Here is an 18,854-nt window from a genome sequence, read left to right as displayed (position 1 = left end):
ATATTCAACTAAATGTAAGAATGTTTTAAAACATACTTTTATACTCTGTCACTGGTAGAGATGTGGCCATATAGGACTGCCCTTTGTGTCTGATTTTGGAATGCTAGATAATTATTCTCATACGTAACTGGAAACTATCAATATATCCACAAATAGACATAGAAAGTGACTTTTTGAAGTGGGTGAAATCCTATTTAAAATGTTAAAATAGACAGAGTGCCTTTGTCCATCATTACTATACATGTTGTGTTGTGATTTCTGCGAGTCTCTCAAGTCTGTACCACCACTACTTTAACGACACCGAGCGCTGACGACTCAGTGCTTGGCAAGCTAAAACACCCTAGTGATGTGATGGGACTATAACATTTTACTCTTAGTAAGACGCACTTAAAAGCCCACGAGCGCGGCCGATAACTAATTTAAAAAGAAAAGTATCTCGGCAGCGGATCCACTAGTAGGTGGGTTGACGCTACTCACAGTGCCGATATAGTCAGATACAGTTTGAGGCTGAGGGTTTTTTTTTTTTTTTTTTTTTGCCCCTCCACGTATTACGGGACCATGGTTGGCCTTAAAGAGAGAAGAAAACCTCCAAATGACTGGATTTCTGCGCACATTCTGAAACTGAAGACACCCGGAAGTAACGGTTTTGTTGACGTGGAACTGCTGGGACGAAATGGTTTCAAACGTCTACCCCTGTGTGGCAAGCAGTTGTATTGCAGATTTAATGGCATCCCAATGTCACGCCGGTCTCTATCACATCTCTGCTGCGAAGGTGTTATTTTGCACACTGTATTTTCCACTGTGAGATCAATAAGTGTTGGTAAAAACAAAGCTTTCTGAAGGCTAGAACTTGACTCGAAGACGGTTCCATTGCTCCAATCCTTTCAACACAATGTTCTTTAGTGGCACCTGTTGGCCAAAAGTATGAATAGCAGCTTTGAGCGTACATCTCTAAATATGCCGCTTCATTATGGTTGCCCACTCGTGTTCCCCACTTTTGCTTTTTTTCATTTCTATCTGAATACATTTTTTGGATGAAAATAATGTAATATTTATTGAGTAATATGTAATTTTGATTAATAAACGCTCTCTCTTGTCCGGCACTTCAGGTCGTAGGATTTCACTTCCTGCACAAGCTACCAGATCCTTACAGGGCCACGCAAATCAGACACAAACAACCATCTGCAAATTCACATTGCAACATAACTGATATTATTAGTTGTTGCTATTCAGCATTTATTAAGTCATATGTATATAGCTTAATTACACAAAATGAATAGGCAAAAATAAATCACACAATTATTACCTCTATCTGCATTCCCACTTGCCCAGTCCTGGAAGTGCCTAAACTTGCACACACTGTGATGTGACAGCAGTGGATAATTGAGGCCTATTAGAGCTTCATTAGACACAAGAGCCTGTTCCTGGACATGTCTGTGTGTAATTACTTATAAAGCTGCCATAAAGAGATGAAGGTGAGGGGGAGAAGGAAAGAGGTAATTCTCATCATTATGGCTGACAGGCAACATCCTGAATACCGACAATAAGTGAATGCTTCAATCCTTCTCTCTGCAATCTCAGATTCCCTGTGCACCATTTGCTGTGTCTGCTTTGGGAAATGGCCCCTAATAGGATTATAAATGTGTGATTTTCCTAGTTTCCATTAAAATACCATTTTCTATCCACACAAAAAAACCAACCTAAGATTAATGTGTGGTCTGACTTTTCTCTGTTACTATAAAACTGGGTAAGGTTTTTTTTTTTTTTTTGCTCTTCCACAAAACTGTGACGTTTCTCTCTTTCTCTAAAAATGGTTATGTGTGAAAAGCCAAGACCACCAATTGTAGATAAACTCGCCCGTTTGACACCGACAAACATGCCACATTGAAAGTCACTTAATGGATTTTCTTCCCCATTCTGATGCTCACTTTGAACTTCAGTAAGTCCTCTTCACCTTGTCTACGTGCCGAAATGCATTCAGTTAGATGATGTGGATGACAAGTCATTATAGGTGATGCTATGAAGATTCTGTTGTTGCAGCAATAACTGGCCGATTGGCATTTAGAAGCAGCCAGCACAAAGTTTGTCACAATAGGTAGTCGACCTTGGATCCTGCTTTTGCACCACTGAGCTCACCATGGAAACGCTGACTGCCTGGGATTTGAAAGGAATCCATGCGAGGTCATAAAAGGAAGATTGAATTGTAAGGCAAGTGCTAATGGAAGTGAATTGTCTACTATACATGGGTTGCGTTCAAAGTAGCCATACACCTTCCAGCTTTATTGTGAATTAGTTGTGCATATGAAGCGTGTTTTGACATTCCACTGCCCACAGACACAGCAAAAATACGCGACAGATACAAATATGCAATGCAGCAAAGTCTGGTATACACAGGTGGTCATCTTCTTGAATATATTGAGTCATTTGCTTTTTTAATACAATCAAGTAATACTGCAGAACATAAAATGGAATGTGTATATACATAAAACTAGAATGGCAATGACAACACCTTAATGCTACAATGACAAGCACTTAGCGCGTAGTCAAGGAAACATGACACAGTATGCTTATACATCATCACCTTCAGAAAGCAAAACAGAAAAGTTAAGGCACACAAAACAAGGCACAAAAACACATTTTCTGCTCTAAGAACCGTTTCATTATCAGATGCAGGACTATATATGACCACAGGATGATGTATCTATACTTCAAGAAAAAACAACCTTCGCAATCATTAACTGTGGTTGATCTGCTGACCCCTTGCTACAATAATGAAAGCAAGAGATGATTCAGAGACTTAAATTACTCTTTTTTTTTAAAGGGGTAACATAATTTTTCTGAGGCAAAACTCAAGTGTGCATAGCAGAAAAGACAACACAACGGGCAGATGTTTACAGCACGTGTACACAGGAGTACGCAAACCCCTAGGGATCTGCAGGTCTAGTAGAACCAGTAGGCCAATCTTGCAGACTCGGTGGCAAGTGCCTTGGAACCCTGTAGCCACTTGTCATGTTCACTCGCACTGTAGACAAGGTGAGAACGTTACAGGTCTACAAAAGTGCATTCAACATCTGGCCAATGAGGAGACATAACTGAAAATATCTAAAGGGTTGGTGCAGTACAACATGACATCTACCATTGTAAAGAATGAAATACTTCTCTTAAGCATTATTACACGTGTGTACAGAGGATGATCCCTGAGAGCTTATAGTATAATCCACATAGGTTCGCTAATAAAGTGAGACACATAAAAATATAGAACTACACCAAAGCACCAAGTTTACATTCCACATGAAAAGACAATAGGTCTAAAGCAGTGTAAAGGATGCAGCTTATACTTCAATTAATCAGGAGCAGTTAAATGTTTTCAATATGTGCACAAAACATCATTTGATTTTTAAAAGCAATATTAATCATTGTTGATACATGACCGTCAAGGGCAATTCACTGATGAACAGAATGTTGTATGGCTACATGAGAAAATCTGCTGAATTTTTCTTGGCTTAACATATTTTATTCATTTTTGTCATTGTCATCTTTGTTATTATTGTTGTTGTTGTTTTTTTTGATCATGTTGGTACCTACTTCAGCAGGACCATTAAGTACCATTGAGTGATTGAAGGTTAAGTGTGGCTGTAAGCAGTATAAATTAGTCTAGTGTCTGATGTGATTCAAAAACAAAAAAACAAAATACAAAATACAACCAAACAAAAAATGCCCTTGAATAGACTGAAAACAGTGGTGGTGTGTCAAATTGTTGTGTTCTAGGCCGTTGTCCCCAACAGCACCTTTTTGTACATAGCCTACATTAAATCGTAATGTTTTCACCATTGCTTTCACTGATTTTTTGCAAACAGAAAGTAATGACAATAGAAATACCATTTAATCATCCATTAACCAAACAGGCACCACAAAGCTAATTCCTAATTAAATTGTACCGTCAAACCTAAAAACGTTAGGTTGCCAGCTAATACAAATGCGAGCTAGCTAGCTAGCTAGCTATATATTATCCATATTATGCATTCATAACACAAGCATGCAATATGGGACATCCTTAATATCCTAGGACATCATACCCTAACATGTCATACTTTCCTGTCTCAGATGGCAGTGGTGATTTGAGTCAATCCTAAGTCATTGGAGTCCTCCCAGCCCTGGTAGGTGGTAGAGGACATGTTCATGGCTAGTCATACGGGCCTGGCCTGATTCGTGTCCCCTCGGGTTTCTGCAGGACACGTGTGGTCACGCAACGTGCTCCTCACCCGGCTGACACCCTGGCAGTCCCCGTGTCCCTGGGTTCTGGGGCAGCAGAAGTCTCTGAAGCACCTTTTAAAGTTCTCGTCCAGGAAGGCGTAGAGGATGGGGTTGAGGCTGCTGTTGGTGTAACCCAGTGCCACGCAGAAGAAGTAGGCAGCCATGACGGCAGTGGTCTCGGGCACGTTTCCTGCCAGCACTTTGACCAAGATGAAGATGTGGATGGGCGTCCAGCACACCACAAAGACGGCTACCACCACCAGCACCAGACGGGTGATCCGACGCAGGTTGCGGTCCTTCTCACGCGAGCCTGACAGCAGGCGAACGCTCTTCAGTCGCAGGACCATCAGAGTGTAGCAGACGGTGATGATGACGACTGGGGCAACAAAGGCGAAGATGAAGACACAGATCTTCATCAAAGTGTCCCAGTAGACATAGGGCTCAGGGAACTGCAGTGCACACTCTGTAGTGCCTGTTGAAAGAGGAACAGATTTTACCAGTGAAATGCAGAAATGTTGACAAAGAGCAACGGCAGAAGGAGCCTGGATAGATGGAACAGCTTTGTGAGGCTGTTATATATTCATGCTTAGCATATTCATTCAACCTTTGGGACTTCACAAACGGCGGATTTTCCACAGCTGAACCGTATGTGCTTTCGGAAAAGGCGCGTTAGCAAAAAAGAAAAAAAAAAGATGGACCTTCGTGTTTGTGGGGAGTTTTCTAAGACAGAGGTACACAAGGCACACCCAGTCCAGCGTTGTGCAGCTACTGTGGCGTGAGGTCACATATTCACAACGAGATTTAGTGTCAGCAATGTTGTTGATGCCAAATCACAGCGAGGCGTGGCCAGTAGTCACAGACCAAAGCTACTGCATTGCTAAGTCAAGGCTCATCTGCAGTGGAAGCCATCGCCGGATGCGTAAACCACAGAGAGTCACTCTGAAAACAAATGGGGAAAAGAACGCTGCAATGTGAGACCGTAGAAAGGCTTTATACACCGTTAGATTCTAAGCAATGGAACCACATTTCACCGCAGTCCATCTAATATTGATCCGCTGTTGCCTGGTCAGGTCTGAAGGTTTCACTGTTTGTGAGGCAAGGTGACAAGAAAATTTGATTCATCAGCTAAGCCCTAAAAGCTCGGGGGGTGAAATGCACTGTGCGTTAATGGAGGTTAGCACGGGCAATTGGTTGGACCGATGATGAGAGAGAGAGAAATGAACCTTTCAGCCTCTTCCCTCACAGAGGAGGAACAGTTATTTTCTCTATAGCTTGGTAAAGTAGCCGAGAAGGCTCGACTCAAGCACGCCAAGGCCCATCCCTGTGAAGAGGCGGTTGAAAACACAAACGGCTGCCACCACAACCGATCAGAAAGTCGTCCAATTAGCACAATGGGCGGAGTCGGAGCCGTGCGTAATGCCGTGAATGAGCGCGACGGTGAGGTACCGTTGTTGGTTTTGGTGCTGCCGAGTATCATGGCGGGGATCCCGGCGGCGGATGACAACAGCCAGATGATCACGTTGATCATCTTGGCCTTGACGGGCGTGCGGAAATCCAGGGCCTTGATGGGGTGACACACGGCCACGTAGCGGTCCACGCTCATCATGGTCAGCGTGAAGATGCTGGTGAACATGTTGTAGTAGTCGATGGAAATGAAGACCTTGCACGCCACCTCGCCGAATGGCCAGGAGTTGAGCAGGTAGTCGGTGCTCTGGAAGGGCATGGTGGTGGTGACCAAGGCGTCGGCCACGGCCAGGTTGAAGATGTAGATGTTGGTGGCTGTTTTCATTTTGGTGTATCTTTTCAAAGATGGAGACGGGGATGGCGGTTACTAGTTGGGATTTAAAAGCACCCCCGTTTTGTTTTGTTTTTAATAAAAGGGAGTACAAATTGGCAGACAGGCAGACAGAGAGACACATATTGGAGACATTGTGTTTATGTTGGAACTTTGCATTTAAGCAAGAAGAGGAAAAAAAGAATGGACTTTCTTCATTTCTGTGCGCAAACGCAAAACCAAAATGACAATACAAAGAAAAGCAAATAGAAATTTAAAACTTTTTTTTTTATGTAACACATCATTTCACAACAGAATCATATTCAACATTTCAATAAAATGCACCACGTATATATGTCGACGCTCCTTATGGAAAATAAACGAGGTGGATCCATGAACCAATTGTGCAACGGAACCTCAGTGCAAACAACATTTTGCCATTTATCTCCTCCCTTATCGCAGCTAATCTGCTCTCACACGCACGCCTTTCACTCCGACGATCAATACTCAGTCCGATAGATTAGCGGCATGTGGACGCGCAGACACATTTGCATCCCGTAGGTCCCACCTCAACCCCCGAGATCCCAAAACACACACAAAAAAAAGCAACAACAGTGATGGCTCACCTGATGATGACATACATGACCAGACAGTTGCCCGCCAAGCCCACCACGAACACCACCGAGTAGACCGCCACGATGATGGGGATGATCGGCGACATGGGCTCGTTCTCGGCGTCCCAGGTGGCGTTCGGGGTGTAGTTGAAGAGTTCGGACGTCGCGGGCTGCCAGGTGAAGTTCGGGATGCACTCCTCCGCCGGCTGCCCCGAGGGACACCTGTCCTCCTTGTGGATGTGGACCACGCCGCTGTCCATGGCGCCGAGGCGAGCGAGCGCGCAACTCCTGCCGGTGATCGATGAGGACGGCTGCACGTCTGCTGGTGACAATAACATTATCATCATCAGTTATTTTATCCCCCCCCCCCTCCCCACACACACACACGACAGAGGTATTTTACTGTTATCGCCGCTGCAGCGCAAACAAGGGCGCGCAACAGTCAAACAACCTTACCTGCGTTTTTCGCTTTTCTTCTCTCCCTCCTGCTGCTTAAAAGTTTGGTTCCGATCAAGCAACCCGGGATAAGAATTCTCTAACACGGCGCCAAGATAAAATCTCCCCCCTAATAAAAACAAAACAAAAAACAAACCCCGACCCAGGCAAAGGTTCCTGTTTGTACAGCAAGGAGAGAAAATTCACTGTCGGTGTCACCGCTGCGTCCCTGAAGGTGCGCACTGGAAACCCGCACTGCTCATTCAGTGACATCAGAGGCTGAGCCAACACGTTGGCTGTATCCAGCCGGGCAGCGCAGGGCTTCTAAACATGTCAACACACACATGTGTGATACATTAAGCCACATCCCCCCCCCCCCCAAAAAAAAAAAAACAAAAAACAAAAAACAAAAAAACAAAAAAACAATACAAAAAACAGTTCCTCTCCTGATGACTTCAAAAATGACGCACCGGCTTGGCATTTAGTTCAGTGTGCAGGTGGCTGTCAAATTGTTCTGACTCCCATCTGAGTGGCTCCCGTGAGAGGTGCTAAGCTGCAGAGGGCTCTTATCAGATGCCGAAGAGGTATGAAGTATAGGCAGCACGCTCAACCATCAAATGAATGTATGTGCTCCAGCCAGCAGTGGCAGATTGTGGGTGAAGTGAAGCAGAGCGGTGGTATTCCCGAAATGTTCCAGCTCAGGGTTGTATTTAAATCAGAATTTTATCGCTTCCGTTCAGGCTTTAGTCGACTCCTCTGACAGTTCAACTGTAACATCATGAAAGCCAAAAAAGGAAAACAAACTCAAGTAAAAAACACAGTCTGTCAATTGATTTAAATTTGATTAGTAAAGCCCCGGATGGCAACATATATATATATATATATATATATATATATATATATATATATACATATATATATATATATATATATATGTACAGCTTTGCCAGATGCAACTTGGTTCTCTTAGACCCTCCAACTGAGTGTGGAAGAACGTTAAAATCAAAACAAACAAACCAAAAAAAAAAACAACCTTCCTTTGCAGGGAAAAGAAGAAACCAGAGAGCTGCGGAGGAGGTCCAGCTGGACGTGCACTGGGTGTCACAAGTGAGGCAGAGATAGGTAGTACCTACAATGAATAATATTACAGCTGGAGGGGTTCTCTCTTCCTTGCCTGCCTCTCTGCCTTTTTTCTTTCTTTCTCCATTTTCCAACCAGCGGGCAATTAACTGGCCGTGTATCCTCCTCATCCTTTCACGCACCAACCCACCGGTGCTTAGAGACCCATGGTGGCCACATGTCACATGAGCCACAAAGCCTCTTGTAGGAGGGACGCTTTTGTTAAAGTGATGCAGAGGTCTGATTTTTTTTCTTCTTGCTTTTGTTTTATTTGCACACGACCGTGTGTACACAACGTTACAGTGGTCAAAACCGCAATGCTTTCCAGGTTTGGATGGGTTGCAGTGAAGACATGAAGCAGATTTCTCCCCAAGCGGTGGGAGCTATAGTGGAGGGGAAATGAAAAAGGGGCAGCAAGAGTGTTTATCCTCAAATAATACAGCGCCAAAGGTATGTTTGCGCACAGGTGCAGTCTGTTGCTCTTCCTGTGCCACTTGAAACCCGGCCGTTTTATTTGAGTTCCAGCAGGACGAGAGGAAATGTTGGTTATGCAACCACCGCCGGCAGGTTAACGGTCAAAAACAAAAGACCTTTTTTATATTCTCGCTGCCTCTTTCTGGTCAATATGAGCTGCTACACTCAAGGAGCTTTAATCAGCGCCCAAAAGATGAGTCGCATTATTTTCTTGCAAAGACAAAAATAAATTATGTCCATCCACAAGTGCCAGGGGTCATGCACATGATTGTGTTGTCAAAGTAGTTCTGGCTCCTCCCACATGGCCCATTGTCACTGATGAATAATGTGTCACCAGAGGAGAAGCAGCATTTCATCTACTGCGCACACGCTTGAAGATGTTCCGAGAGTGAGGAAAAAAGATACGACACAAAGAAGAGCTCCCCGTCGGCCGAGCGGGGCTCTTCTGATCCCATTGCTACATCACTGATTGAAATTCCAAATGTGTTTCAAGCCAAATTGGCATTAAGAGGGAGGTGATAAGATGGGGCTGGACCCAAGCCTGAACCTGATTTTAGCCATGTTGGAGGGGAAATGAAATGAAGGAAAAAGAAGTGAACTCATTTGTGAGGTGGACACTGGAGTCAAGTATATTTTCAGTGGCAAAGAGCAGAGCAAATAGAGAGAGGAAATACCCTGATATTCAGATTGAGGATTGACAGAATCAAGATACTGTAAGTCAAAGAGCTGCAGGTTAGAATTCACTCCTGGTCAATCCACATCAAACATACTCATTTCATCAATTTTCATGGACAGAATAGACACTGAGAGTATCTTTCTGCCATTATAAGTAACTGAAGTACTTAACATCTGCGACCGAATTAAAGAAACAATAACAGTTTGCATTAAATGCAGTTTAATGTCCATTATGTGAACTCTTGCTGTAAATTTCAATCAGACATCGTTTATCATTTTTAAAGGGTACTCGTTCAAACACTTAAAAAAAAGTCTTGTTGGTAGATATAATATGATGTATAAACAGTCATCAACAGTCGTCAATCATCTAAGCTTGGAACAATTAAACGAAACATCTTAAAAATGGACGTCAGAATCAATGATTAGAATAAGTGGTAAGAAAATTAATTGAGGAGCGTGTGTGCAGTGAAAAAACAACTCCAGCGGGTCGCTGAAGTGACGCCAGCCGTTTCAGCAAAAAAACAACAGTTGCTGTATTTATTGTCAAAACAAACCTGGAGTAGTTACTGCAGATGTGGAGTTACTGCTTCTGTGGTTCCTCACAAAGCTAAAGGGTGAACCTATACATCAAGTGCAGTTAGTATTCACATGCCAAATACCTCATACTTTTATATACACACATATGAGCCATACTGTGAACTATGTTTACAATATCACAGTTATTTTTACTTCTTACTAATGAATAATCATGACTCCTAATTCAGTAGATGATCTAAGTTATGAAGGGGCTCTGCTGCAGAGGTTTACGACCTGAAAAATGGCTGCTTCACCTTATATTCAAGTCCCATTTTTCTTACTATTCTAACATATGACACACACACACGTGGCGGATTGTGCTCATCTGCTCATGTTGAGATCTGACAAAGTTCCTTGAGTTCAGATACAATGAGATAATTGCAGGACTCATAATACGCTCCCATCGCTGGAAAAAATGGTACCAATCACACTTCATTGTCTCTTGAGGGTGCAATAAAAACCAAAGTAACAGTTGCATGACCTTCATTTACGTGACTCACAACCAAAGACGGCCACTTTGCATTGCTGATCTGGTAATTACTGGTTTTAAACTGACCTCTAGCTAGAGGTCTAATCTTCGCAGCCCTCCTGCAGTGCGTTTCCTTTTCTCCACACCAGACAACACCTGTTCTCCATCGAGCACTTCAAACAGTGAGTGCTTCATTTGCTTGCTGGCAGATTGTCCTGTCTGCCATTAGAACAGATTGTTTGATGCACCCAGAACCCTCCGCTGCTCCATGTTAAAAGCTCTAATGATGGATTTAGTGCATTATTTCAAGTGGTGGAATTTCAGACACACATGGCACATGTGAACCTTGTGCCATGTTTCCCAATTCCTTCCAATAAATTTTATGCGTCCACCTGGAAAAGAGCCCACAGAAAATGAAAAAAAAAAGAAGACGCCAAATACTTGGCAGGTGATTGGACAAGGCATCGATTGCATTCAAATCAGACCAATCCAATTCATTCACATTCATTCCCATTCTCCTCAAATTGATGAGACAGCAGGCAACAGCTTGAGGCTTCCGATTTGGGAAAATAGCGACACTCGGTGCATGTTGCCTTCTTGCAAAGAGACATGATGAGATATGAGAGACGGTGCCGCAGGATTAAAGCAAAAACATGCTTTCCATCATGTAAAGCCTTGAGTCCTTGTCTTTGACAAAGAAAAAATAGGATCCTATTAAACAAAAACAGACACAATTGCAGCATCCAAGCCAGTCTCCTCAGCAGTAGCAGGGCTACTTTTCCACCCCCTCTCTTGTGGTGACTTGGAGGAAGTTTGCTGTGGCCACTCTTCCCAACTTCCCCTCAACTACAAGGACACACATTTGTTATGGAATGCTGTTTTCAGGCGTACTTGGGTATTTTAAGAACCCCATCCTCTGCATCCTCCTCTCTCACACCAACTCCATGTCGTCTTTCACTACCTCCATAAACCTCCTTGTCCTCGGTCTTCTTCTATGCCAGTTCCAACTCTAGCATTGGTCGATCCATTCATATAGTCTCTGTCCCTCTGCTATCCAAACCATCTCAGTCTGGCTTTATTGTCAGAACATCTACACATACACAACAGGCACTCGGTAATTTAATATAATTAAGTGCACCTGCAGGCGGTCAGGCGTTGTCAAGCACACAGCGAATCACAGTGCTTTTTTTTCTTCCAATTTTCCCCTGAGCATGAGGCCATGTGATGTTCAGAACTGACTGCAGAATATCAGAATATAAAGATTAAAATCAAGAAAAGTAGTAAAAAAGTAAAAATGGAGAAAATGCCATTCGACAACTCGTCCTTCAGTGGAGGGGGAGAACACGTGGATTCATCCAGTCACGTGTGAAATGTACTTCTGCAGAGGTTAAACCTGGCACTATTTTTTGTTATTCTTATAGTGTATGCTGTTGTATTTACAGAGGCAAGGGCAGAGAAATCGGTTTCCTGCATGCAGCACTTCGCACGCATCTGCAGTAAAGGGTGTTTGAAAGTGTTGCACGAGCAACACTTTCAAAAAACACGGCAGGCGCGATGTGAACAAGGACCAATTGAAAATGCTCTCCACTCAGAACCTTTCAAGGCGGACGTGAGATTTTAGAAGTGGAATCTCGGAGGTGCAGCTGCTTTCTGCTTTTTCTCGGGCTGGCATCCAAGCAGATCACTACGGCGGGTAAACGTGCCTCACGGGACATTCCCGCAGTGTCTGGTTTTTGCAGCGACCATTTTGTGTTGCAATAATTGAATTAGTGCAGGTATTTCCAGCGATCAAGTCACACCGCTGCTCTTGCCCCCGAGTTCACTCTAATGACTCCATCACCTGAAACAGAGGCGCAGCCAGATTAAGGCACTCAATACTTCTTCTGTCTACAATCACTTTATGCTGTCAGCAGAACTTCTTTTTCATTCTACCGACACTTCGGTGAAGTCAAACACAAGTCCAATTAATTAACTGACGCTCCGTTTCTGTATGTGCAGCGACGCTCCACCGGTGAGCCGTGCACGAGAGCAGCAGCCTGATTATGCTGCAGCCGAACAGAACAGAAGCTTAATTAATTTCAAGAAGACCGTCAATCACGGACCCGGCCGCCTCGTGCCGAAGGGCCTCAGAGGAAAGTGTGTGCAGGGGCTAGAATTTCTAAAAAATCTACCAGAGGGCGTAAGTGTCACATGTAATCCTTTCAAAAAGATTAAGACAATCTCACGGGCGAGCTCTCTCCCTGATCCACAGTTGATGTCTGTATTCCGTGTGGACAAGCAGCTTTGTATGCAGCCGCTGTCCTGCTGCACAAAAATCACCACCGTCTTTACTGGGCTGTTGTGACAGCTCCCGTTTGGGGAAAAACACAAAAAACAAAACCAACATACAAAAAAAAGGAATTGCCACGCAACACATTGTATCACATGGAGGCATAGCAACAACTGGAGGAGGGGGTGGGAGCGTTTCAAGAACAGATGATCAGCAGCAGCAATGACCTGGCAACCACACATGCTCACATCTGGCTCGTTTGCACAGAGGACGTTCTTGATTGTTGACAGTATTATCGGGTACTGCATAAAACGCATGTCGATGCCTCCGGAAGTACCAGTAGTTAGTGTCGTTGTCAAGACCACACCAACTGAGACCAAGACATTATGGAGACTTGAAAGTATCGAGATTGAGACCAGGGTAAGACATTGGGGGTTTAAGACCAAGACAAGACCAAGAAAAATACCAACAATACAGAACAAATGACCAGTATCTTTTTATTTATTTATTTATTTATTTTTCAATTCAATTTTGCTTCTACATAAATGGAAAAGCAACATTTCTTTTCAGCAAGGTATATTCTAATAATTTCCTTGCCAACTATTTCGAACCATTTTCAAAAAACGACTTTGCTTCATAAAATTAAAAAAGGAAGGAATAAAGGGGCATGTCACAGAGGGAATCAAGGCAGCAACCAAATTATTTTCTGTTATTATCTGTGATTGCAGTTTGACTGAGTCTCAATTGGTCTTGATCAAAAATCCCCTGGCCGACCAAGAGAGATAGATAGATAGATAGATAGACAGATAGATAGATGGATAGATAGATAGATAGAAAAGTAATTATGATAAAATAGAACAAAAGAACACAAGCAAGATGTGTAGAGGGCAGTCAGTTGTGCAGATGCAAAGATATGTAATGTTAAAAACCAATAGTGTGTTACAATATTTGCAATTAAGTCCTCAAAAAAAGTCCAGAATATGATCTGTCATGAAGCGGGGAAGAGTTATCGAGTGTAGATATAGTAGTTGTAGTTGTAGTAGTAGTGGTAGTAGAAGGATATTAAGTCTTTACTTAATCTTTGATACCACAACAGAACAGAACACTCACTCAATTCTTTTTATTTCCAGTGTGAATGAGATTTGAAATCAAAATCAAATCGAACTTTATTTTACTGCAGTTGAGCACACAAAACGAGACAGCATTTCTCTCTTGGGATCCTACACAAACTAATGAAACTAACAAAATACAAGATACTCACACCCACGCACACCCACACACACCCGTACACCCACACACATCCCTAGGCAGTGGTTGTATAATGAATAAGTGTAATAAATAAACAGCATGATGAAATATGGGAGACACTAATATAGAATAAAATGGTCAGCAGCTTGTGGAAGGAAGCTGTTAGAAGGCAGGAGTTCAAGGTGCTTGTGCAGTGCTTGTGCAGTGCTTGTGCAGTGGGTGCGAGGGGCTTCAGCAACTGTATGTCCAGAGCTCTGCTTCTGCAGCGGCTGTCCAGGACGTCTTGTCCAGAGGCGAGGCAGACTCCCCTTAACAATCCTCTGCAGGGCTGTTTCATCCAGCACACTGCAGCTGGAGTACCATGTGGATGTGCAGTATGTCAGAGGGCTCCCGACCACAACCCTTGAAAGTCCCACACCATACTCCTGTTGACATCTTCTTTTTCAAACAGTGGAAGAGTCCTCAGCGTGACTGAGGTTGTTTCCGATGGGTGCGTTTAGTTGTTGTTGAAATTGTTTTGGGGTGAGAGTGTGGCAGAGAAGGGAGGAAGAGGAAAATGTATTTTTCATAATGTTTCACAGATTTTTTATTCTCAGACAAGAGACAAACAGTGTACAAAGTACAGTAGTGCTGTTTAACAATACTGCATTGCAACATTATTTGTACAGCGCCATGTCTGAAGGTTCTTAGTCATCCTGGTCAGGACTTGTTCCAGAACAAGAGAGCAAGTTCAGTTTCCCTAACTAAACTCTTCTAGCTGTACAGCACTATTTATGCATTATTGATAATCACCTTTAACAAATGCACTATTAGCAATAACTTTCCAAATACATGTCATTTTATAGCCTTCTAATCTTGCCAAGATAAAAATCCAGCTTCAATCTCAGTGTTTGGACCGAGATCTCCAGCTGACGAGAAGACACATGATTTCTTCCATCACAGCTTCTCCTTAAACGCAGCAATCTTTGGTTTACGATGAGTTGTATGCGTCACAACAGCAATGAAAGCTGTAGCTGTTTAACCGTGAGCAGTAAGAACCCGGAACCCAGCGCGACCGTGCACGCGGCCGCTGGCAGGGGGAAGGGATCTCCGTGCACGTGCAGTCGGTCCTGAGTGATACCAGGTCCGCGCTTCCCAGAAAACCTGGGAAGCTGCTTAATCCCGCCGTCCGTATGGCCCGGCTGATTTCACAGTGGCAGATAACGTGTATCCACAGTGTCACCGACGTGTTTGTCAACCTCCTCCAAAGCCGCTTTCGGAATTGAGCGTCGCGCAGCGTGGATGAGTTCTGCTTTAATTGTCACTTTGGGGACGGACTGTCTCCGACCCATGGCTACGGAAGCATGAGAGAAATGATTGGTGGAGTGCGGTGAGCTGATTGGAGTCGTGAGGGCCCAGATGAGGATGCAGAACACACACACACACACACACACAAAGACACACACAGACACACACAGACATACAGACACACAGACACACACACACACACACACACACACTAAATAAAAAAATAAATGAATAAATGAATAGAGGGTAGGAGCTCTTTAGCGTTAGTCTTGGCACATTTAATTACCTGATGAGCTGCGACAAGCTGTGTCGTTTAACAAGTGTGGAGGCCAGCTGGACAGATGAGACGAGAGGCAATAGGGCGTCTCTGCCTCGCAGGGGCTGGAAGGGTTCATCATTAGATCCACGGCCGGCGACTGGCCGTGCATACAAACAGCCACTTCCACCCTCACGCCTTGACCCTGGCAAGAAAACTGTGAGCGGCATAATAATAAAAAAACAGAGGGTTGGCAGAGGCCAAAAAGGACCATCTGTCTCAGGGTCCAGAGTTCAAGCCGCCACTGCAGGAGAGCGTACAGTGGGACGGCAGAGGGCAGGACACCATAAACAGCAGGTGCACAGGTGGATGCACTGCGAGCCCCTGCATAAATATTGACTCTTTGTGCATCCCAGCTCTCTACACCTTCAGAGGCATCAGTGCAAAAAGGCGTGAGTGCACCAGAGGTTGCTTTTTTTGTGTGTGAAAACTCAAAGTGGATGTTAAGGGCTTGCTGAAAGAGCTGCAGGGTCTTCTTTGTGGAAGAAACAATAATTTATCATATCAAGGTCAAGGGCTGACGGAAGGACAGCGATGCTTGTTTATTCTCCTCGCTCGGAGCAGGAACGAGTCGGACAGCGTTATTTTTCGCGGAGCATCCAGAGCTGTGGAAGGTGTTGATTCTCCTCCTGGAGTTCCTTTGGAGGCACCTGGAAGAGGACAGCCTTGGGCGTTCGCCTGCGCCTGGGGGCTCAGCTGCCGCTGCAGGAGGCGGTTACCGAGGTACAAACTCACACAGGGCTCCCATCAAATCTCCATCCCGAGCAAGTGAGGAACTGATCACGGCAGATTGCCATAAAGGATGGGGTGCTTGCGCAGTTTGTCTGCAGAAATCAATGTATGCACTGTCAACAGCAGCACTAAGACAAACAGTGGAAATGGATTTCAAGTGATTTTTTTCTTTGTCTCAAATGAAAAACGAAGCAGACTTGGAAGCTCCTAAATCCTGAACAGCCTTTGACTGGGATTCTGAAATCTCAGTCATCCTGCTGAGATACATGACAAAGTGTTTTCAGCTGAGCCTAGGATTTCAAATCCGCTCATGACCAAGAAAAAAAAAGCAGCAGCCAATCCCAGATATCTCAGCGTGGAGAAGTCGCCAGTTTTACACACAAAACAACTATTTGCTCTCACGCTCATGGACAAATTAGAGTTTACAATTAGTCTGACGTGCATAATTTGAACTGCGGGAGGAAGAAGGAGCTGCGAGACTAAACCCATGCAGACACTCACAACACACACAAAGGTCCAGGTCTGGACTCCAAACCTGAAGATTCTTGCTTGTTTCTTGCACTGTGTTGCCTAGATTGAATAAATATGAAATTGGAATAATAACCCCAAAAAGCAGAAATAGCATCGGTGAATTGCTAATGAAATGAACTGAAGGCCTGTAGGAACTTTTACACTGTCACTCTCTGGCTAAGCCTTTTCCCTCTACCTTTTTCTGAATGAGTCTTCTTTACAAATATGGTCTATGGGCTGTTTGCCAGATGGACGCATGAGATAAAAACAAAGAGCGTCGGTATCGTTCCATCTGTTCCGCAGACTATTATAAACTGTGGCTACACATGCAGCTGTCAACTGTGTGCTGAGAGCTCAGCATCAGAGTCCAGTCAAGGTCAGCGTAATAGAGGTCAAACACCTTTAAGTCTTAATTCAGATACAGATGGGACGTCGCCATCAACCTGGGCTACTATCTTAGTCACCAAATTGCTTTCTGCGGGAACAATTAGAGTCAGTTGTGACAGAACAAGCACAGCCTTAATTTTGGGAGAAGTTGCAGAGAGCTGAGTGGGCAGGTGACAAAATGGCTGGAAAATGTCAGCAAAATGTTCTGCAGACAGAATCAGCGGTCAGAGCTGTTCACACGGCACAGGTAAGCAAATGTTTTATAAGCGGTTGAGTTTCACAGCCTCATCTGACAACACAGAGATCTTGACTTTGTCCTCCCAGGTTTGTCAACGCACTTTAGCACATCAGTAAATTATGTTTACTTCAAAAGAAAATGGTTTGTGTAATATTTCATGTGTACTCATTTATTCTGTTCATTCAACCTTGGAAACAGTGGGTTGAAGCAAAAAACAACAAAACAATTCAACAATCAGTGTGTCCAAGGGTGTGTATTGTGTTTGTGTGCATTGCCTAAAACATCTTGTTTGCACAACTATAACTAAAAAGACACATTTTCACCCAAGTATCACTTTACACATTGTTATAAACAAAATCTACTACATGGACACTGTTATTACCAGAGGACATTTACTTTAAGTCCACTAAATATGGTGTGACCTGAGAATTTAAAGGGGACCTAAAATAACCATTTCCAGATGTAATAAATTCATTTTGGTTGTCTACTTTCAACAATACTACTACTACTACTACTACTACTAATAGACCCGAACCCTAACCATACAAAACAGGTGTTTCTCTCACTTTTGCCTCTTTTCCACTTCCCCTTTCTCTTGGTTGGCATGACACGTCAAAAAGGACCCCTTTAAACACTCAGTGTGTGACATTTAAAATGATCTTTTGGCGTGAAATTAAGTTGAAATTTCACTAATATATTGTTACTGTTCACAAAAAGGTGGAAGCCTTTCACATGACCTGCTGCTGCACAGCTGCTGTGAGATCAAGCTGGCCATCAGAAAACAGGAGTTTGAGTCCCGATTACAGATTCTCTGATGTGGAAAAAAAAAGTTTGCAAAACAATGCTTAAACCACCTGCTTACTGCAGGGTGGGTCAGTCAGGTCCAAATTTGTCATTTAAAGCAGCTCCATGTAACTTTTCGACCAGAAAATTATGATTCCAAACTCAGTAAAGCGGTAGATAAACTTTTAATAGGATCAATGGTGCCGCCTCGGCAGCGAGAGGGGGGTTGTGCTGGCTGTAACTGCACTGCGTAACTTTCAAGCGCGACCCGGCACGCCGGACGAACCACTTTACGGCAACGTCACACGTTTATTTAGAGGCAGTCTTACATACGACTATTACAAATACATAAGGTTGTAAAATGACGGAATGGAACTCAATAAGTAAACCCGATGAAAGACGAAGTAATAAAAGTGTTGAACGTTTGCTACAACGTTATTGTCGTAGCAAACCCGTAGCAAGCTCAAGTTACCTAGAGCTGCTTTAAACACAACTAATACGACAGTATGGCCATCAGCCCAAGGTTACACATTGCAAATGAGGAGAGTATGTATTAGTTTGCAATAAACCTTTTTTTTTTTTTTTTTTTTTTTACCAACAGATGCTATTCAGTCTATACACAAACTGGGCCTTTAATGGAATGAGTAGCAGCACTGGGCAGAGTGGCTGAAGGCTGGAAAAGGAACAGACACGA

General features: G+C 43.6%; 1 protein-coding gene across 1 annotated transcript; it reads right to left on the bottom strand.

The window, feature by feature from the left end:
- Positions 1-3,137: 3,137 nt before the first annotated feature.
- oprk1 (opioid receptor, kappa 1) lies at positions 3,138-6,929 on the bottom strand. The gene is made up of 3 exons (XM_076019745.1): positions 6,655-6,929; positions 5,701-6,053; positions 3,138-4,726 (listed from the first exon to the last, which is right to left on the bottom strand). Exons 1-3 carry the CDS (start codon positions 6,900-6,902, stop codon positions 4,188-4,190), a joined length of 1,140 nt encoding a protein of 379 aa, XP_075875860.1. The 5' UTR covers positions 6,903-6,929; the 3' UTR covers positions 3,138-4,187.
- Between the last annotated feature and the right edge of the window lie 11,925 nt (positions 6,930-18,854).

The sequence above is a fragment of the Nelusetta ayraudi genome, unplaced genomic scaffold (genome assembly GCF_046127955.1).
Source record: "Nelusetta ayraudi isolate G7.1 ecotype Tasmania unplaced genomic scaffold, CSIRO-AGI_Nayr_v1 ptg000011l, whole genome shotgun sequence".
NCBI classification, from domain to species: domain Eukaryota; kingdom Metazoa; phylum Chordata; class Actinopteri; order Tetraodontiformes; family Monacanthidae; genus Nelusetta; species Nelusetta ayraudi.
The sequence above is the reverse complement of the archived record's forward strand: the minus strand, read 5'-3'. Positions and strand labels throughout refer to the sequence as shown.

What these genes read in the sequence shown, in the direction of transcription:
- oprk1 (XM_076019745.1), bottom strand. Translation starts at nt 6,902, where the DNA reads ATGGACAGCGGCGTGGTCCACATCCACAAGGAGGACAGGTGTCCCTCG. An exon ending in GTCATGTATGTCATCATCAG is followed by an intron (nt 6,054 to 6,654) that starts GTGAGCCATCAC and finishes ATCTTTGAAAAG; the next exon opens with ATACACCAAAATGAAAACAG. An exon ending in CAGCACCAAAACCAACAACG is followed by an intron (nt 4,727 to 5,700) that starts GTACCTCACCGT and finishes CTCTTTCAACAG; the next exon opens with GCACTACAGAGTGTGCACTG.